Source organism: Perna viridis, chromosome 1 (genome assembly GCF_037379345.1).
Source record: "Perna viridis isolate PV_CMFRI_1.1 ecotype Kerala chromosome 1, ASM3737934v1, whole genome shotgun sequence".
In the NCBI taxonomy this organism is placed as follows: domain Eukaryota; kingdom Metazoa; phylum Mollusca; class Bivalvia; order Mytilida; family Mytilidae; genus Perna; species Perna viridis.
The window spans coordinates 67,487,690-67,506,013 of record NC_142445.1 but is presented as its reverse complement, the minus strand read 5'-3'; the positions used below and the strand labels follow the sequence as shown (position 1 = coordinate 67,506,013).

General features: G+C 33.9%; 1 protein-coding gene across 1 annotated transcript in view; it reads right to left on the bottom strand.

Annotated features, from left to right (window-relative positions):
* The window catches only part of LOC148630070 (uncharacterized), a 29,091-nt gene extending 11,399 nt beyond the window's left edge, over nt 1-17,692 (bottom strand). Inside the window, exons 1-15 of the mRNA XM_088560507.1 lie at nt 17,613-17,692; nt 16,895-17,000; nt 15,831-15,917; nt 15,363-15,462; nt 13,422-13,594; nt 12,384-12,523; nt 10,855-11,008; nt 10,500-10,591; nt 9,854-10,061; nt 9,355-9,494; nt 8,666-8,840; nt 8,058-8,204; nt 7,192-7,335; nt 3,124-3,202; nt 1,387-1,450 (exon numbers count right to left, since the gene is read on the bottom strand). Coding sequence (XP_088416633.1) covers nt 1,387-1,450; nt 3,124-3,202; nt 7,192-7,335; nt 8,058-8,204; nt 8,666-8,840; nt 9,355-9,494; nt 9,854-10,061; nt 10,500-10,591; nt 10,855-11,008; nt 12,384-12,523; nt 13,422-13,594; nt 15,363-15,462; nt 15,831-15,903 — 1,689 coding nt within the window. The 5' untranslated portion in view covers nt 15,904-15,917; nt 16,895-17,000; nt 17,613-17,692. The remainder of the gene's footprint in view (nt 1-1,386; nt 1,451-3,123; nt 3,203-7,191; nt 7,336-8,057; nt 8,205-8,665; nt 8,841-9,354; nt 9,495-9,853; nt 10,062-10,499; nt 10,592-10,854; nt 11,009-12,383; nt 12,524-13,421; nt 13,595-15,362; nt 15,463-15,830; nt 15,918-16,894; nt 17,001-17,612) is intronic.
* Between the last annotated feature and the right edge of the window lie 632 nt (nt 17,693-18,324).

Below are 18,324 nucleotides of genomic sequence, written 5' to 3'. Positions count from 1 at the left end.
AAAGAACTGGTTACCATGAACCTGATTAAACAACTGACAATGCTTACATATAGATATCGGGGTCATGATAATGTATATAACCTATATAGTCAAATGTAATGAGCCCCTTTGTTCGAATCGGAAACTGGGTAATATTTCATGCATTCAATACTAACCGATCATTTCATCTTTCAATATAAACTTCCCGTTCTCATACAAGCAAAAAATACACAAAGTCATGTGTATGATATTTTTTAAAAGCGGTACATTCTAGCGATCTTTGGGTCGCTTATGATATAGACCAGGGAACCAGATTAGGAACTAGATTAAACAACTGGCAATGAATACTTGGGCCTTGCTAATGTATATGACATATTAAGTGTTGTAACGAGCCCTTGTGCCAGAACCGGAAATTGGACAATGTTCAATGCTAACCGATCATTTTGTGTAAACTTCCTGTTCTAACATACCAAAACACGTACAACGCACGAGTATGTTATTTAAGAGGTACATTTTTATCTCGTATGAAGCCAAAACCATGACGCTGTGTCAATCTACAAAGCACAGATCTGCAATATAAGGTGGAGTAGTAATATGTAATTACACAAATCATATGCGAATATAAAGTATTGAAATTACGAGTGCAAGAAGTCGCTAACAATATTAGCGACTTAAACAAGAGGCTCGCAGGAGCCTGAATCGCTCACCTGGTTAAATTTTGTCTTTCAATGGCAATAATTCTAACAAGAAGTAGTCTAACAGTTTTGACTCAAGAAGACCTTGGAAGGACTTAGCATGAGGATCATTTCAGCTATGGAAAGTTTCTTTCTATCTATTAAAGTTTTCAAGATATCGGCTGAAAACTGTATAAAAAAAGTCATTTTTCATCTTTCAAGGGCAATAACTCTTACAAGCATCGTCTGACAACTTTGATCCCTGGATACTTTTGTAGGCCTTATACAGGATAAGTGTCAGAGGAGAAGATTTTGAAAGAAATAACATTAAAAATAGCAAAAACGTCGAAAAAGGACAATAAGCCCGACATGGCTTCACAGATTAAAATGAAAATTTGACCGCAGATAGATCTTATCATGCTGAACACTTTTACAGAGTCGGTCAAAATTTGGCTAAACCTAACGGTTTTGGAGATATATGCGATAAACTACTGCCTGGCACTTATGTTCTATTTTTAGTAACGGCGGTCATGTTTTTGGACAGATAAAAAATCTAATCACAACTTTTGTGCAAGATACCCTATGGAACATCTGTGCAAAGTTTCATATAATTCCGCTCAGTAGTTTCAGAGAAGATGTTTTTTTAAATTGTTAACGGATGACGACAACAGGCGCCAAATGATTGCAATAACTCACTTGGCCGAAGCCAGGTGAGCTTAAAACTGAAACTTACAGCAACCATTGGCATGTCAAATGTATATGGCCTCTCAATAGTTTTCACAGTCTTGCGTAATTTCCTGAAAAATATCAAAATAAAAACTTAGTAAATATCATTTAGTCATTTCCATAGTAAAAAAATGTATATAAGTCTTTTGAATAGTTTTTAGTTTAAACATATTTATTCAAATATAAGCCAAGCAAATACAGTACACACATTTACATACAAACTCATGGTAGGATTCGGAAAGAAGCTAGATAGCTTATACAAAGTTCCGTGTCCTTCAGAGTAAACTTGCAAGAATATTCTTATAAATAAGATGCATGTGGAATGATTTTCATAATTGACTAGTAAATAAGACAAACGAATAGAAAACAAAAATGGAATCACAAAATTAGTGTAGAGATGCAGTACATGGAAGTCATACATTTATAAACCTTTTACTTTCGATAATAAACTTCTGAAGTTTAAGAAAAACTTCTACATTTTGTTCAACATTTAGAATATTTGAGCCATACAACAATACATTACAGTAATAGGTACATCAAGTGCCATATAAAATATGATTTCGTTTCGTAATAAAGTATATTTTGGACAAAAGAGCAAAAAATGGGAAGTTGATTCGACATGACCACAGATGCAATTAGGGGAATCAACAAGGTTACGACTGAACAGATGTTCGTTGAGTGAAGCACTGTTCATTCGCAGTCTGGCATGTAATATTTGCCCTAGTCGTGTACCAATAAAGTAAAGATTCGGACATTTTATCAAAATTTACTGAATAGTTTTTGCCACATCAAAATAAGGAAACTAATGGAAACAAAGTTGCATCACTATATACACTGTTAAAGGACATGGTACTAATATTCGAGAAGCAGTTGAAGCACTAACTTCCACACTCGAGAGTCATTGGATGACTTATTTGTTTAAATTGGTATGTACAAAATGTATAGCGGTCAAAATTGAAATTTTAATATGACGTGCTTCGAGGGTCTTAAGACCGTAGTCGTTATTAAAAAAAGTCCGATACATAGATTTGATTGTCTTGTTTCCGTTTTACCCAATATAATGGCAGTCACAGCTGAACTTTACTCCATAATGATTACTACTTCATGCAACTCATCTATGTCTACACGATGCGTCCTTCCATCAACATAAAGAAACTAATTATATTTGAATCGAAAAAATTCACGGAGACTCCATTTAATCCCTGTTTTACAACCGTCTTGCTAATGCGGGGATCTAAATGGCAATTCCGAGGTAAAACATGAAGTTTCTGTGAATTATTTCTTTAATTTCCACAATTCCTTCTCAGTAATTAAATTTGATTCTCAGTGTATTACAAATGTTTATAGAAACCTGTATTTGAATTGAACGCTATTGTTTATGTTGATTATGACACAAAAACGAATTATCAGATTATATGAGTGAAAATATTCAGACAAATAAATGTCACGGTATAGAAAAAAACATAATGGTAAAAACATGAACATATCTACAATAGAAAAATGGATAATTGTCCAAAATAATAATCAATTGGTTGCTCGATCTCTTTGTTATATCTAAATACAAATGATGCCCTTTTTAATGCAATTTATTGTTACGTCACATTAGTCCTTTCCATATTCAGATCTGTTCTATATAAAGAAAACCATACATTCATCTCATTAATTTGGTGGATTTTTACATGCATGAAATACTTCCTTTTTGATTTTTATGAAGACTGCTTATACATATTTATACAGATCTCACCTTGCAACCATGAAGCACCCGAAGATGGATAACGTAACGAGTATCAATCCAATAATTATTATTACTGCAACTGGCATTTCTGCAAATAAACAACGGTATATTTCAACCTATTTTATAGGACTCGCGTTTTATTGAAAGTGCTTCGTAAGCCTTTTAAACTGGCTAATTTAAAATTAGTTTAAATTATTGTAATACTAGTATATTTTTAAATGACTTTAATATTAATTTTATATTACTAGTATATTTAAAAATAAACGTCTCCAAAACATCGTGCTGGAAAGCCTTCAAGAAAAAAAGAATTGCATTTAATGAATTAAGTACCATTCTGTGTAAGATTCAGGACAGGAGTGGCACATCATTTTTCTCAATTTGGTCTTTTTTTTTGCCTCAAACATGTTTAAATACATCTAGAAAACAAATGAGAAGCTTTTAAAATTTATCCTGAAGCATTGGTGAGGTAGATATTTTTTGACTGCTTATAAAAAGAAAAAGTCCGTGAAAATTTTCCCGCCATTTTACCGTAGTGCATTTCAACTAAATTTGACCTATCAATATTTTAAAAAGGCAAACTTTACAAACACCTTGACAGTTATTTCTTGAGATTATGGAGTATAAATACTTGGATAATGCAATAAAATATATGTTTATTGTTTCTTCATGTGCCACACCTTATACACATTTTGCCTGATTCTCAGACGGAGAACTACTTAAAAGGTCGAAATAATAATCTGTCATAGCGAAATATGGGCACCAATCTCTGTTGATATTGAATTTTTGTTGGTTTCAAAATTGATTTCATTTTTTACACAAATATTTAAAGTCAGCATAAGTAAAACATAAAAATATCAAAACATAACTAGTTTATAGTTTGATTTTGTTATTGGTATTTAATCAACGGTTCTTCCTGAGGACTTTTATAGTCTGTATCTCGCTTACTAACTGTTCTTCATGAGGACTTTTATTTATAGTCTGTATCTCCCTTACTAACGGTTCTTTCTGAGGACTTTTATAGTCTGTATCTCCCTTACCAACGGTTCTTTTCTGAGGACGTTTATAGTCTGTATCTCGCTTACTAACGGTTCTTTCTGAGGACTTTTATAGTCTGTATCTCCCTTACTAACGGTTCTTTCTGAGGACTTTATAGTCTGTATCTCGTTTACTAACGGTTCTTTCTGAGGGCGTTTATAGTCTATATCTCCCTTACTAACGGTTCTTTCTGAGGACTTTTATAGTCTGTATCTCCCTTACCAACGGTTCTTATCTGAGGACGTTTATAGTCTGTATCTCGCTTACTAACGGTTCTTTCTGAGGACTTTTATAGTCTGTATCTCGCTTACTAACGGTTCTTTATGAGGACTTTTATAGTCTGTATCTCCCTTACTAACGGCTCTTTCTGAACTTACATGTACGATTAACTAACGGCTCTTCCTGAGGACTTTAATAGTATGTATCTCCCTTACTAATGGTTCTTCTGAGGACGTTTATAGTCTGTATCTCCCATACTAACGGTTCTTTCTGAGGACTTTTATAGTCTGTATCTCCATTGCTAATGGTTCTTTCTGAACTTACATGTACAATTAACTAACGGTTCTTTCAGAGGACTTTTATAGTCTGTATCTCCCTTACTAACGGTTCTTTCTGAGGACTTTTATAGTCTGTATCTCCCTTACTAACGGTTCTTTCTGAGGACTTTTATAGTATGTATCTCCCTTACTAAAGGCTCTTTATGAACTTACATGTACGATTAACTAACGGCTCTTTCTGAGGACTTTTATAGTCTGTATCACCCTTACTAACGGTTCTTTCTGAGGACGTTTATAGTCTGTATCTCCCTTACTAACGGCTCTTTCTGAACTTACATGTACGATTAACTAACGGTTCTTTCTGGGGACTTTTATAGTCTGTGTCTCCCTTACTAACGGCTCTTTCTGAACTTACATGTACGATTAACTAACGGTTCTTTCTGAGGACTTTTATGGTCTATATCTCGCTTACTAACGGTTCTTTCTGGGGACTTTTATAGTCTGTATTACTAACGGTTCTTTCTGAACTTACATGTGCGATTAACTAACGGTTCTTTCTGAGGACTTTTATAGTCTGTATCTCCCTTACTAACGGCTCTTTCTGAGGACTTTTATAGTCTGTATCTCCCTTACTAACGGTTCTTCCTGAGGACTTTTATAGTCTGTATCTCCCTTACTAACGTTCTTTCTGAGGGCGTATATAGTCTATATCTCCCTTACTAACGGTTCCTTCTGAACTTACTTGTACAATTAACTAACTGTTCTTTATGAGGACTTTTATAGTCTGTATCTCCCTTAATAACGGTTCTTTCTGAACGTACATGTACGATTAACTAACGGTTCTTTCTGAGGGCGTTTATAGTCTGTATCTCCCTTACTAACGGTTCTTTCTGAGGACTTTTATAGTCTGTATCTCCCATACTAACGGTTCTTTCTGAGGACTTTTATAGTCTGTATCTCCCTTACTAATGGTTCTTTCTGAACTTACATGTACAATTAACTAACAGTTCTTTCAGAGGACTTTTATAGTCTGTATTTCACTTACTAACGGTTCTTTCTGAGGACTTTTATAGCCTGTATCTCCCTTACTAAAGGCTCTTTCTGAGGACTTTTATAGTCTGTATCTCCCTTACTAAAGGCTCTTTCTGAACTTACATGTACGATTAACTAACGGCTCTTCCTGAGGACTTTAATAGTATGTATCTCCCTTACTAATGGTTCTTCTGAGGACGTTTATAGTCTGTATCTCCCATACTAACGGTTCTTTCTGAGGACTTTTATAGTCTGTATCTCCATTGCTAATGGTTCTTTCTGAACTTACATGTACAATTAACTAACGGTTCTTTCAGAGGACTTTTATAGTCTGTATCTTCCTTACTAACGGTTCTTTCTGAGGACTTTTATAGTCTGTATCTCCCTTGCTAACGGTTCTTTCTGAGGACTTTTATAGTATGTATCTCCCTTACTAAAGGCTCTTTATGAACTTACATGTACGATTAACTAACGGCTCTTTCTGGGGACTTTTATAGTCTGTTTCTCCCTTACATGTACGATTAACTAACGGTTCTTTCTGAGGACCTTGATAGTCTGTATCTCCCTTACATGTACTTATACAGATCTTATACTAATGGTTCTTCTGAGGACGTTTATAGTCTGTATCTCCCATACTAACGGTTCTTTCTGAGGACTTTTATAGTCTGTATCTCCATTGCTAATGGTTCTTTCTGAACTTACATGTACAATTAACTAACGGTTCTTTCAGAGGACTTTAATAGTATGTATCTCCCTTACTAATGGTTCTTCCTGAGGACTTTTATAGTCTGTATCACCCTTACTAACGGTTCTTTCTGAGGACTTTTATAGTCTGTATCTCCCTTACTAACGGCTCTTTCTGAACTTACATGTACGATTAACTAACGGTTCTTTCTGGGGACTTTTATAGTCTGTATCTCGCTTACTAACGGTTCTTTCTGATGACTTTTATAGTCTGTATCTCCCTTACTAACGGCTCTTTCTGAACTTACATGTACGATTAACTAACGGTTCTTTCTAAGGACGTTTATAGTCTGTTTCTCCCTTACATGTACGATTAACTAACGGTTCTTTCTGAGGACCTTGATAGTCTGTATCTCCCTTACATGTACTTATACAGATCTTAAACAGTATTATTTCGTAGAATGTAAGACACTGCCAATATAAAAACCAGGAAGATCATATGATGTGGATGGCACTAAGTAAAATATTATTATGTTCTTTGTTCCAATGTTACGTTAAACGAATTATTTTGTCAGCCAGATAGCAAAAGTAGATGACGCAGGAAGTATTTTCAAAGTCCCTTAAGAATTATCTGAATCAAAATTACAGCAAAGAGATATTTCTCTTTATTTTACAATAATTATTTTTAGCGTTTTCTGTGTATTTTTTTAAATTCTTGTCTTTTCAGCATTCATTTTAGAAAACATAAATATGTAATCTCTTATGAATTTTATTTATAAAAATAAATCGGAATGTGCCACCCACTGCCTGGTCCTCTAAATGATCATACTTGTATCTTGTGGTATGACGATACACTCAGTTGAAGAAGATTTGCCGTCAGTATTATTCCAGTTTGGGTAAACTCTTACACAAACAGTCTTCATCGATGTCCTTAAAACAAGGCTATTACTATTAGAGCCATACTCTTCGAAATCTGAAATATTCCCAAACATTTGGTGTCGTCAATATCACAAATTCCAATGTTTATGATTTTATACAATTCAATTCAGTGTTTGAATAGGTACAAAATTGGTACATTTAAGCTAATTACCACACGGTGTAATTCAGTAGATTTAAGATTTAATATTTTATTTAAGTCTCACCACTTGTACAATATATAAAATACCATAATTTATACAGCATACTTATGCTTAAAAGTCAACAATAAAAGACATAAAAGTATGAAAAGCAGTATACAAGTGTCATTCTATTAAAAATTATGAGAGACTATTAAGATATATTCACATATGTATACATGCAAAATAAAATACAAGAAGAAATATGCAGCACATTTATAAAAAGTTAACTATTTATATAAAAAACTAGTCCTCCTACATAAAATATTATAGCAGGTTTTACAAGCTAATTGGCACAATTCTTCACATTAAAAATATAAGTAAAGTGTGTTACTCAACTAAATATCTTGTCGAGTGCAAAATCTTATTCACATGAATTGCATATGAATCAATCGAGAAAAAGGTTTTGTTTTCCATTAAAATATCGTAGTGTTATAACCTGAAAATGGGAATCAAAATATAATCTCCGGTTTCTATTCGTAATTCATAAGTACACTTTTGATACATCATAGTCAGATATTCTATATATTCATGCAGATTTTACGATTACACTTTTTAACTAAAAATATCCCACACGTACCTGCGCAGCTTTCGTCGGTACACACTTGAACTATATAAAATCTTATCAATGATTTGAGCCTATCGTAACCACATTTTGGAAACCGCCATTTGATGAAGATATCATTTTTAACAGGCGTTGTCGTTATTTTCAATTTGATGGGGAACTCTGTAAAAAAAAAAGTAAAGACCCCTTCGTTCTGTGCAAGTAGTTCCTTATATTTCATCCTGCATCCATCGTCTTCTTTTACAAGTACAAGGCGTCACATACAGCTGTTGTGTGTTTTATCACAGAAATTTGACATTAAATTGAAATATTACAAAAATATTAAGAAATATATTGTCATTTTTAACTTAGTAACGACGCATATCAATTTTGTATGTGGGACCTGTTATCCATATTTCGATAAAGAGAACCCATATAAAAAGATTGAGATTGTGCTGAAAATCAACTTATATATGAACTACAATTCATTACTAAACAGTTTTGCAATGTTTAAATAAATAGTTCCGTCGGTCGCATGTAAACATTTGCAATTGAAAAAAAAGGTATGATAGTTCGTAATAGCATCACTCTTAAAACTGCAAAATAGGATTTGGTTAAAAATAATCTTAATAGCCACCACAAACCTTTAGCGGTCCAGAAAATGCAATCAGACCAAATGAATCCAGTCGTATGGTTCTTTTCAGTAACGTATGATACACCAAGAAGATACGAAGCTTTGTCATCAGTCGCGTTCTTTATAATATAAGTATTATTATTCTCCGCCATATTTTTGTGTACTACGACTTTCTTAGGCGCCCTCTGTGGAAAATATAAAAATATCAAAGAAAAATTATTTATCATAAAAAAACAAAAGCAAGGGTATTAATACTAAAACATGAAAGTTGAACAGATTTAGCGTTAAAAAAAAACCCACACACAATTTTATAGAAAAAAACCAAATGAAGAATTCAACAATACAACAAATACAACTTTATTCAGATATCTATCGACAGTGGGGAAAAGTGAAGCTTTCCAGTTATCTAAATTCGGCAGAGTCTGTACCCTTCTTCGCGATTTGAGGAGAGAAGAGAGTTCACCCGAGGATTGGCAATTGTTATACTTTCAAACTTAAGCGACTTTTACAGGAACCACTATCGGTTCTGTATCGAATTTGTTTTATTTTGTTTTTTCTCACATTAAGATGATTTTTTTTTATTTCTGTGAAAATATTGTAATGAACAGTGGCATGAACAAATTTGGAAATATATTTTCAAAACAATCAATTTTTAAATGTGAACTACTATACAGACGTTATTTTTTCTTTGAACGATACCTTGCAAATGTCACCAAAAGCATGCTCGCACCAGAATATGATGCTTGATAATGTTTTAACACCCTCTATGGGTGTCCACATAACATGAAAGTTCTTTCTGTCATCGACTATGGCGAATGCGTCTTCAATAAACAGTGAGTCTGAAACAAACCAAAAAAACCCCTGATTAGACTATGATTTCAAAACATTCTAAAACACCTTTATTTAATTTGATGTTTACAGTAAAGATCAGATTAAAAAGCGAAAAAAACATTCAAAACTTAAATATCAAGGGTCATTGTCAAGACAATTTGTTATTTTTACGACAGAACTAAAAACCACTTTGGAAGAAACGCCAAGAAAACAGAGGTCCTTCATTACGTCTTATTGTTATGACAAACCAAGACCATTTCGACATGATTTTTTTCAACATGAAAAACTATGACAATATAATATAATCTTAGTATAATTTGTAGACAAATGTTTGTATTCATTGCCATTTTTTTTTGTGTGTTGTTACCTTCATAAGGGGGTACTCGGACTTCCGTCGGTGTGGAATTGCCAATATCATTGTATGCTACTAATATTCCGTTGTATGTGAAATTCCTATTCACTTCAAATGTGGCGTAAAAACCTCCCCTCCCTTTAGGCAGTATAAATCCTAGTGTAGATTTGAGAAAAATATTGTAAAATATTCTATCACTGTTCCATCTCATCTGATCGAGTGGCTATAAAACGACAAAAAAGTGCATTTACGACAAGTTTAAAATAAGAACGACAACGGTAAATACTGGTATTCCTAAAGTGTGAGAAATACAACAAGGAAACATGAGAACTGAGTGCCTCGTATGATTATCTCCAAGCTGAACAGAATCGCATTGGTCACACTGTTTGTTCTTTTAAGTTATGTTATTGTTCTTCTGTTGGTTAATGTGTTCCCGGTTTTGCATTATAATTTCTGATTGAAAACTGCGCATTTCTACTTTTAAGTTACTAATTCATTTTTTTTTTTATATTTGTACCGCGATATTAGAGTTTTGTTTGTTCTACTTTTGTTAGTAAAGGTCAGCAATATTTTAATACCACAATTCTATATAACCAATGTTTAGAAACCGTATGTCATATTAATTTGTCGAAAAAATCTGTTCATGTTCATAGAAACCCACCTGCCAGTACAAGGTAAGGTTTGTTGTTGGATTTGGCGAAGCTCTCCTCCAAGAAAACCCTCCATTTACCAGCCCCGAGGAACTTGCAGGCACTGTAAAACATAACATTCTGTATAAATACATTTTGTATATATATTTAAGTGTACACCAAGGCAGACGATAATAAGACCAGTGTTTTGTGATATACCAAGGCAGATGATAACAATCCCAGTGTTTTGTGGAACACTTTTTATCATCATTTGCATATTTGCGTCCAAATTTAATATAAAATTATTAACTGGATTTTTCCCAAACTTTGGGTTCTAACCTCCCGAAGGTGTCAGTCGTTTTCCTATTCAAAACTTATGTTACTTACCGGACTTTCGGGTAATTATGGCAATTCTAGCATTGTTACTCCAGAATCCCAACACAACCGGCTTGCATGTTATAGTAACGGTGTAATTGGTATAAGGGATAAGATTACAAATAGTCTTCTCTAAGAAGTCATTATCAGAATATAGCTCCACCATCTAAAATTAAAAGTGAACAATAGTGCAAAACTCCAAGAAAAGAATGGTTTTCAATTTTCAAATTCCAAATCTGTTTACAGCTTATGAGACAATAAAGTTTTGTCTTCTTATAAGCAAGTTGATTTGCTGGCATTATCTAGTCCATGACGACCAAATAATGCATCTGATTTATTTATAATTTTCATATTCCATGTGATATTGTCATATCAACTTGACGAGTGTTTTCAAAGGAAGGATGTATGCTTACCCGTACTGAGCACAGACTCCCGGCAAGTTACAAAGGAAGGATGTATGCTTACCCGTACTGAGCACAGACTCCCGGCAAGTTCCAAAGGAAGGATGTATGCTTACATGTACTGAACACAGTCTCCCGGCAAGTTACAAAGGAAGGATGTATGCTTACCTGTACTGAGCACAGACTCCCGGCAAGTTACAAAGGAAGGATGTATGCTTACCCGTACTGAGCAGAGTCTCCCGGCAAGTTACCGATTTACTGTTAGCTTTATGTTTTCATTTAGTTTTTTCTTTTGTTTTTTTGTTTGTTGATTATTCATAGAAATTCGGATTTCACTCTAAATATAGTTATTCTACATTTATATTCCCACTGCAATCCAGAGGAACATAGTTACCATGGTGCATGTCCGTCTGTTCGTCAAACCACACCTTTTCCGTTGACTTTCTTCACAAATTTTTATCAAAACCACTTGAATTTTTCGATAGAAGCTTTGTATCGTGAAATTTAGTTTCAGACTTGATTGACTTTTCGTATGACGATGATTTAATTTGATTTCTAAAAAGCTTTTTGAGTGGATGGTTGAGCAAACTGTCTTTATCATTGATTGGTCCGCACTCCGTGATTCATATAACCCCAAAACAAAATTACGTTTTGATTACGAATCAATTATTAAAAATTAGTAATTAAATTACATGGAAAGTTTCTAGTTTATGAACAGATTATATCTAATAGTCTAGTATAGATCAATTTACGCTTTTCGCGGTTTAGAGTATTAATTGCCGCAAACCACGTAATTTCGTAACCTGTTTATAAATTTGTAAAATACAAAATTTTGGTTTCATTTTTCTTTGCGAGTTATTAACACAGCCACTTAATATTTAGACAGAAGCTTTGAATGGATATGTATATTGTGGGATGATTCGACTGCAGACTAGATTATTGTACATAATTCGACCTTATAATACATAATGTCTTATAACAAATGCTAAATACGGTCTTTGCCATGTTACAGATAAAAGAAACTTATTTTAAATACATAAAGTAATATGGGGATATGAAACTAGGAGTACTAAGGAACTCTCATATCCAATGCAAGTGGTCACCATTCATAAGTAAATAGGAAAAAAAGTGGTGACTTACAAGTTTCCTCTGATCCTTTTCTGAAGTTAATGTTATTCTGTGTGTTTTGTTGTAGATGTAGTTGCTGTGACTCCACTGCAGTGAAACACAAGATTTGTTGATCCCGTTGGTCTGAATACCAAAAACTGGGTCTGGTAGAACTGAAAATAATACATCTTTTTTTTCACAAGAATTCAACAAAAATTGTACTTACGTGTAGATTGATTTGTTTCTTTTCACACGAAGTTCGTAGATACTGATAGATTATACTTGGACTAGCGGTTTGAACTCGACTCGATATCATATTGTAATAGATAATTTAGACTGTAGATTGTGTTCATATCAAGACGTGTCTGAAGAATAAACTGCTAATACAGTTAATCCTGTCTAAACTGAAATTCCACCCCCACATTCCCACCATATTACTACTATTCGGTTATATCATAGAAAAGGAAAATACTAAGTGGGGGAAAGGTGGAAAACATGTACAAATGATTATACTGTAAGATTAAAGTGTAGAAAGAGAAAACAATTTTAAGCAAAATTTAAACATTTGGCTATATATTAGTACAAACTGGGGTTAAAGTCAAGGTTGCATGACGTAACTATTTCACATTACTAATACATTGAAGATCCACAAAAAGCTATCGTATTTTCTATGTGCAGAATACTCAGTTAAACTTCCGTTATGAATTTAATGATGCCATATAGTAATTAGTTACTGTACTTAATAAATAAGTGTATTGAGTACAGTTTAACACCACAGTAAAAGGTAATAATTGACCTTTTTTGGCCTCTAAGGTCCACAACTCAGTGTTCATTCGGAGTACTTAGTTGAGGGTCTTGGATGTTCGTGTGGACTAAAAAATTCAAATACCCTCCTTTTTCTCAGCTATGATTATCATTTTCCTTGTGAATAAAATGATTGTTTTTCTGTTTGCTGAATGTGGACCAGAATATGTTTTCTAAAAACAATCTCAGAACCACCACCCAAAAAAAAAACACAAAATTTTCAAATTTAAAAAAAATAACGACACACATATACTCAGTGTTACATACCATAGTTGCTCCACTGTATTATAAAGTGCTTTGTATGACCGCCACTTTTTAAAATGATGTTATATTGCCTTTCTATATCGATACCATCATCGATAATATCCAACTCACACGACGTGTTTGTCGGTGTCGGACATCGATACCAATGTGGACGGAAAAGAGAAACATCAGGTGACCTAAATTTAAGAAAGACCATGGTCAGAATACATGTACCATTAATCTGATGAAGAGTATATATATCCTAGCTGGCCGAGTTGTCTAAGGCGCTGGACTTTGTGTAGGCGGTGTTGCCATAGATGACACAGCGGTATGAGTCCCGCAAAGGGAACGAACAAACGATATTAAAACTGTCAAATTTGCAAAGCAAATTTTTTGTCGTTCCCTCCGCGGGACTCGAACTCGTATCGCTGTGACATCTATGGCAACATCGCCTGCACAAAGTCCAGCGCCCTAGACCACTCGGTCAGCTAGGCTATATAAAATATAGCTTTCGCTGGTCGGGTCTTTCTCTTTGTAGGATTAATCAAGGGCTGTAACTTCGTCCACGATGTATGGTAGTATGGGACAGCTCATCTAGGTGTTGTTATGTAGGATAGAGGATCAGTGTCACAACAAATCAATATTATACAAACGTCTCAGAATGTGATGGCTCTATTCCCTAAACTGCTCCATCGGATCAAACTGACACAGGGAAGATAATGTAAGTATAGAAGGGTCTGAATCCCAACAATGTTAGAACTGTCAAATTTGTGAAGCAAATTTTTAGTCGTTCCCTCCGCGAGACTCGGCCAGCGAAAGCTATATTTTTATATAGCCTAGCTGGCCGATTGGTCTAGGGCGCTGGACTCGGTGCAGGCGGTATTGCCACAGTCAGATGTCACAGTGGTATGAGTTCGAGTCCCGCGGAGGGAATGACCAAAAATTTGTTTCGCAAATTAGACAGTTCTAACTTCGCTGGGAATTGTTCAGACCGTGCTACATAGAAATTAAACCATTCGGACGAAGCAGTTTGTTTAGAAAAGGAAAATTAATTTCTTATAGTAGAGCAGTCGTATTTCTAAAATCTAACATTTAAGGAAAATGTTAAGTTTGCACAGGCGTAGGACAAAAATGTAATATATAACCAACTTAAATTAACGTCGATTGGTCTGCAATGCAGTCTGGGATTCAAATAATTCATTTCAGCAAGTAAGTTATACAACCTTCTTTTTCCGGCAAAAATTATAAATAAAATTAGAAAAAAAAAGTTTATTTTTCATGATAGATATTGGAATCTAATTGCACGTCATCTCATCAACTGAATAAAAATAAATGTGTTGGTGCAATAAAGCCATTAATTGGCCTAGATACGGACCAGTTTCTAAGTTTAACTTCATAGTTCAATTTTGTTAGAAAACCATGCATGTATATCTCACATACAAAAAGAACAATAAATATAGAATAGTATCAATTTCATACACAATCTATATTAAGTTTTATCTAAAAAAGTTCAACAACCGACAGACTGGTTATGTGGTCTGTAAATGTTTCTGGGTTTTAGACATGCATGAATCAACTGCAGTCTTGTAGACTGTAACATTACTTGTCATTAGGGACTGCAGTCTTGTAGACTGTAACATTACTTGTCATTAGGGACTGCAGGCCAACGTTAGTGAGCAGTTAAATGAAATAATCTGGATTGCCTCCTCCGCCAAATAATAAAAAATGATGTTAATAAAAGCTTGTTATATATTGTATATAAATAATCCAGATGTCATGTATATACAGGTCAATAATACATTGCACTACATGATGTCATAAGATATGTTAATGGTACATTTTTGTATAATCTGCAATATACAATAATGAATTGAATTCTGATTTATACGCAGAACATTCGATTCAGCAATTAAATATTTGAATAGCACAGAAAAAAAAGACTGAACTGACTACGTAATGACTCACCAGATGAGGGTATCATCGGTACCATTAGTGTACCAATTACACACAATCTTCTTCCAATTGAAGGTTGTACAGGAAAAATTTCTGATGAAACTAAATTTTTCTACGGAAAAGAAATTTCATGTATAATATTTTTTTTTAAATTAGTATTATTTAATAAACTAAATTAAAAACGAAAAGTGCATGTACATGAATTATTAAAAAAAATTGTTTTGTTTAGAACACCATTACACTACAAAGAAAATAAAGAAACTAATTACAGGTAAAAAGATGCATAAGGGGATAATTGTAGTCGAATTATGAAGATATAGCTATAACACGTTAGAACTTTGTTGTATGCTTGGATAAATTAAACGGAATGCAAAAAAAAACTTACCCTGCAATATGGATTGACTAAGGAATTCCACGTTGTTTATATAAAACAAGAATAATGTCAATTTCAAAGTGTAAGACTACCACTATCAAAATTACCTTGCAAGGTTGGTAGAGCTATCCCGATGATAATGATTAAACAGGAAGGCTGGATTGTGTATAGAGTCAACATAATATGAACAGAGCCTAAAAAGACCATAACGGGAACTTGATTAAGCACGAATAGACGACGAAAAAGTAGCTATCAGAATAGGAATGCAAAAGGGAATTAAATGTAAATAGTATCTTACAAACTTGTGTAAACCTTTATTATTCGAAAAACTAATCTTTTTGAAACGGATATTAATTGTTTTCATTATTTTCAATTTTATTATGGAAATGGTTCTCTTCCATAAAGAAGGGTCTGCATCCCTGTAGACTGTATGCGGTTTTATAAATCTTTAAGAATCTATTTACACTGACTTTTAATTCAAATTGATTAATTAGTGTAAAATATCTCTATTCCAATTTAAAGTTATTTCCACAGAGAGCGATTATTTCAATGTGACTGAATAAACAATATATACGTTAAAGTAGAAAAGGGGGGTTGAAAGTATTTTTGTCTCGTACATACGCTGTATGAATGATAAAATACGACATGTATCCCTAATGATTTTTAATTATCATTGCAACTTTTAATGTTAAAAATTTTCGCGGAGATGGAACTCAAATTTAAACCTTTTAACTCTCAAACCCCATTCATATACGTGTAAACAAACGAAACCAAAATTATTAATCTGTATATGATTCAACAAATTGAACTTCAGTTTGTTAAATCACTAACGATAGTCGATTATATCTATAAACATATTTCATGTTCATAGCTTAATTTTCAGTTTCGCGCTTAATAAAAGAAAAGCAAAAACAAGCATTTAGCTTTGTCATGCTGTCTCAATAAATTCTCTTTAATTTTGTATTAAAATATTTCTCTAGATGTCAGTGAAATCGATTTAATTGGTCTTGCTTCGATAAATTTGATTTAAAATACCTATATCGTCCTTTTAAGAATATTTTTAATATAAAGTAAACGGTAAACATTTGTGTCTGGCAGATTTCTATTTTTATGTTTTTTATTCTCAAAGATTCAATTTAGAAATGATGATGGTAGTACAATGTTAACTTACCCCAAATAGTCCAAGCTCAGACCTCTCTCAGGTCAGAGTGAGTCTTAAATATGACACAAGTAATGACACACGTGGTCCTAACTTCATCGCAACGCAATCGAAACCACTGATTTAAAAAATAAAAGGTTATGCTTTGATACTTCATCAATAATCAACAAATAAAATTGCTAAACCATGCGTAGTTCTTTCCACAGGTTGAAACATATTAGGGTTAATTTTAATAATACATGCTGAAGTAGTAAGGCTTTAATAATAGGTTTTGTACAGGAACAGGAGATTAATTTCATTTTAAATTCCAGTTTTAATCCTTCGAAAGTCGAATGAATTGACCAAGAAAATAACTTATAATTTTCGTTTGCTTACTATAACTATAATAAAATACTAGTAACTTGTTCAATACTTTAGATTGTTTTGGGCCCGGTCGCCGGGACGGAGTAACTTGTTCAATACTTTAGATTTGTTTGGGCATACAACCGGTCACCGGGACGGAGTGACTTGCGTGGATCAACAAGTACATATAACAGTAAAAAAAATCGCAGACAACGATTAAAACGTGAAATGTGGAACTAAAGCTTAGTATATGATATAAATTGCATATGAAAATAGTAGCTCACGCAAATTGAATGTTTGTGTCTTGAAAATTCACAAATAAAACTGTAATGGAAAAATTAGAACAACTCACATGAAACCACTGTAATGAAAGAACTAAATAACTTACATGAAAACACTTCCTCCCAATTCGTTAACAATGTTAACCTCTTTCAATCAGTTCCAAAATGTTACATGACATAAAAATTGTTACAGTCTCAATTTCGAAATGATATTGGTTTTAGAATCCGAGAGAAAAATATGGCAACAGCTGGAATTGTACATGACCTAAAATTAAACAAATTATTGAACCTTTGCTTTAATGTCTATAGCTTGATAATATCAGTTTCTAAACTTACAAAGCAATGCAAGTATTGTCGAATTCTGATAAACGATTACTTGGGAAGCCTCTCCTGCGGTAGCGCCGACACGGCTCGGGTGGCCACCCACTGCCGTCGACTTTGTACGGCTCTGGAAGCCATCTACTGTCGTAATCCAGGTACGGCCCAATCAGCCTTCCACTATCGTTGCCCCGACACAAGGCTCGGAAAAATCCCCGGTCTTACCACCGGCACCGCTTGGGCAATATCCGCTGCAACGAAATCGCACCGGTACGGCTCGGAAAAATACCCTGGTCTTGTCCCCGCTACCGCTCTAATAACCACCGCTGCAGTCGCTCCGATGCGGCTTGGAAAAGTCCGGTTTTGTCCCCAGAATCGCTCGGACAACTTTCACTGCGGTAGCTCCGATACGGTTCGGGGAAGTTCATCGCTCTCCAAGAAAGCGCAAGTTGTTATTTTGTGAATATATAAGTAATTTTATCAATAATTTTGAGTATGCGG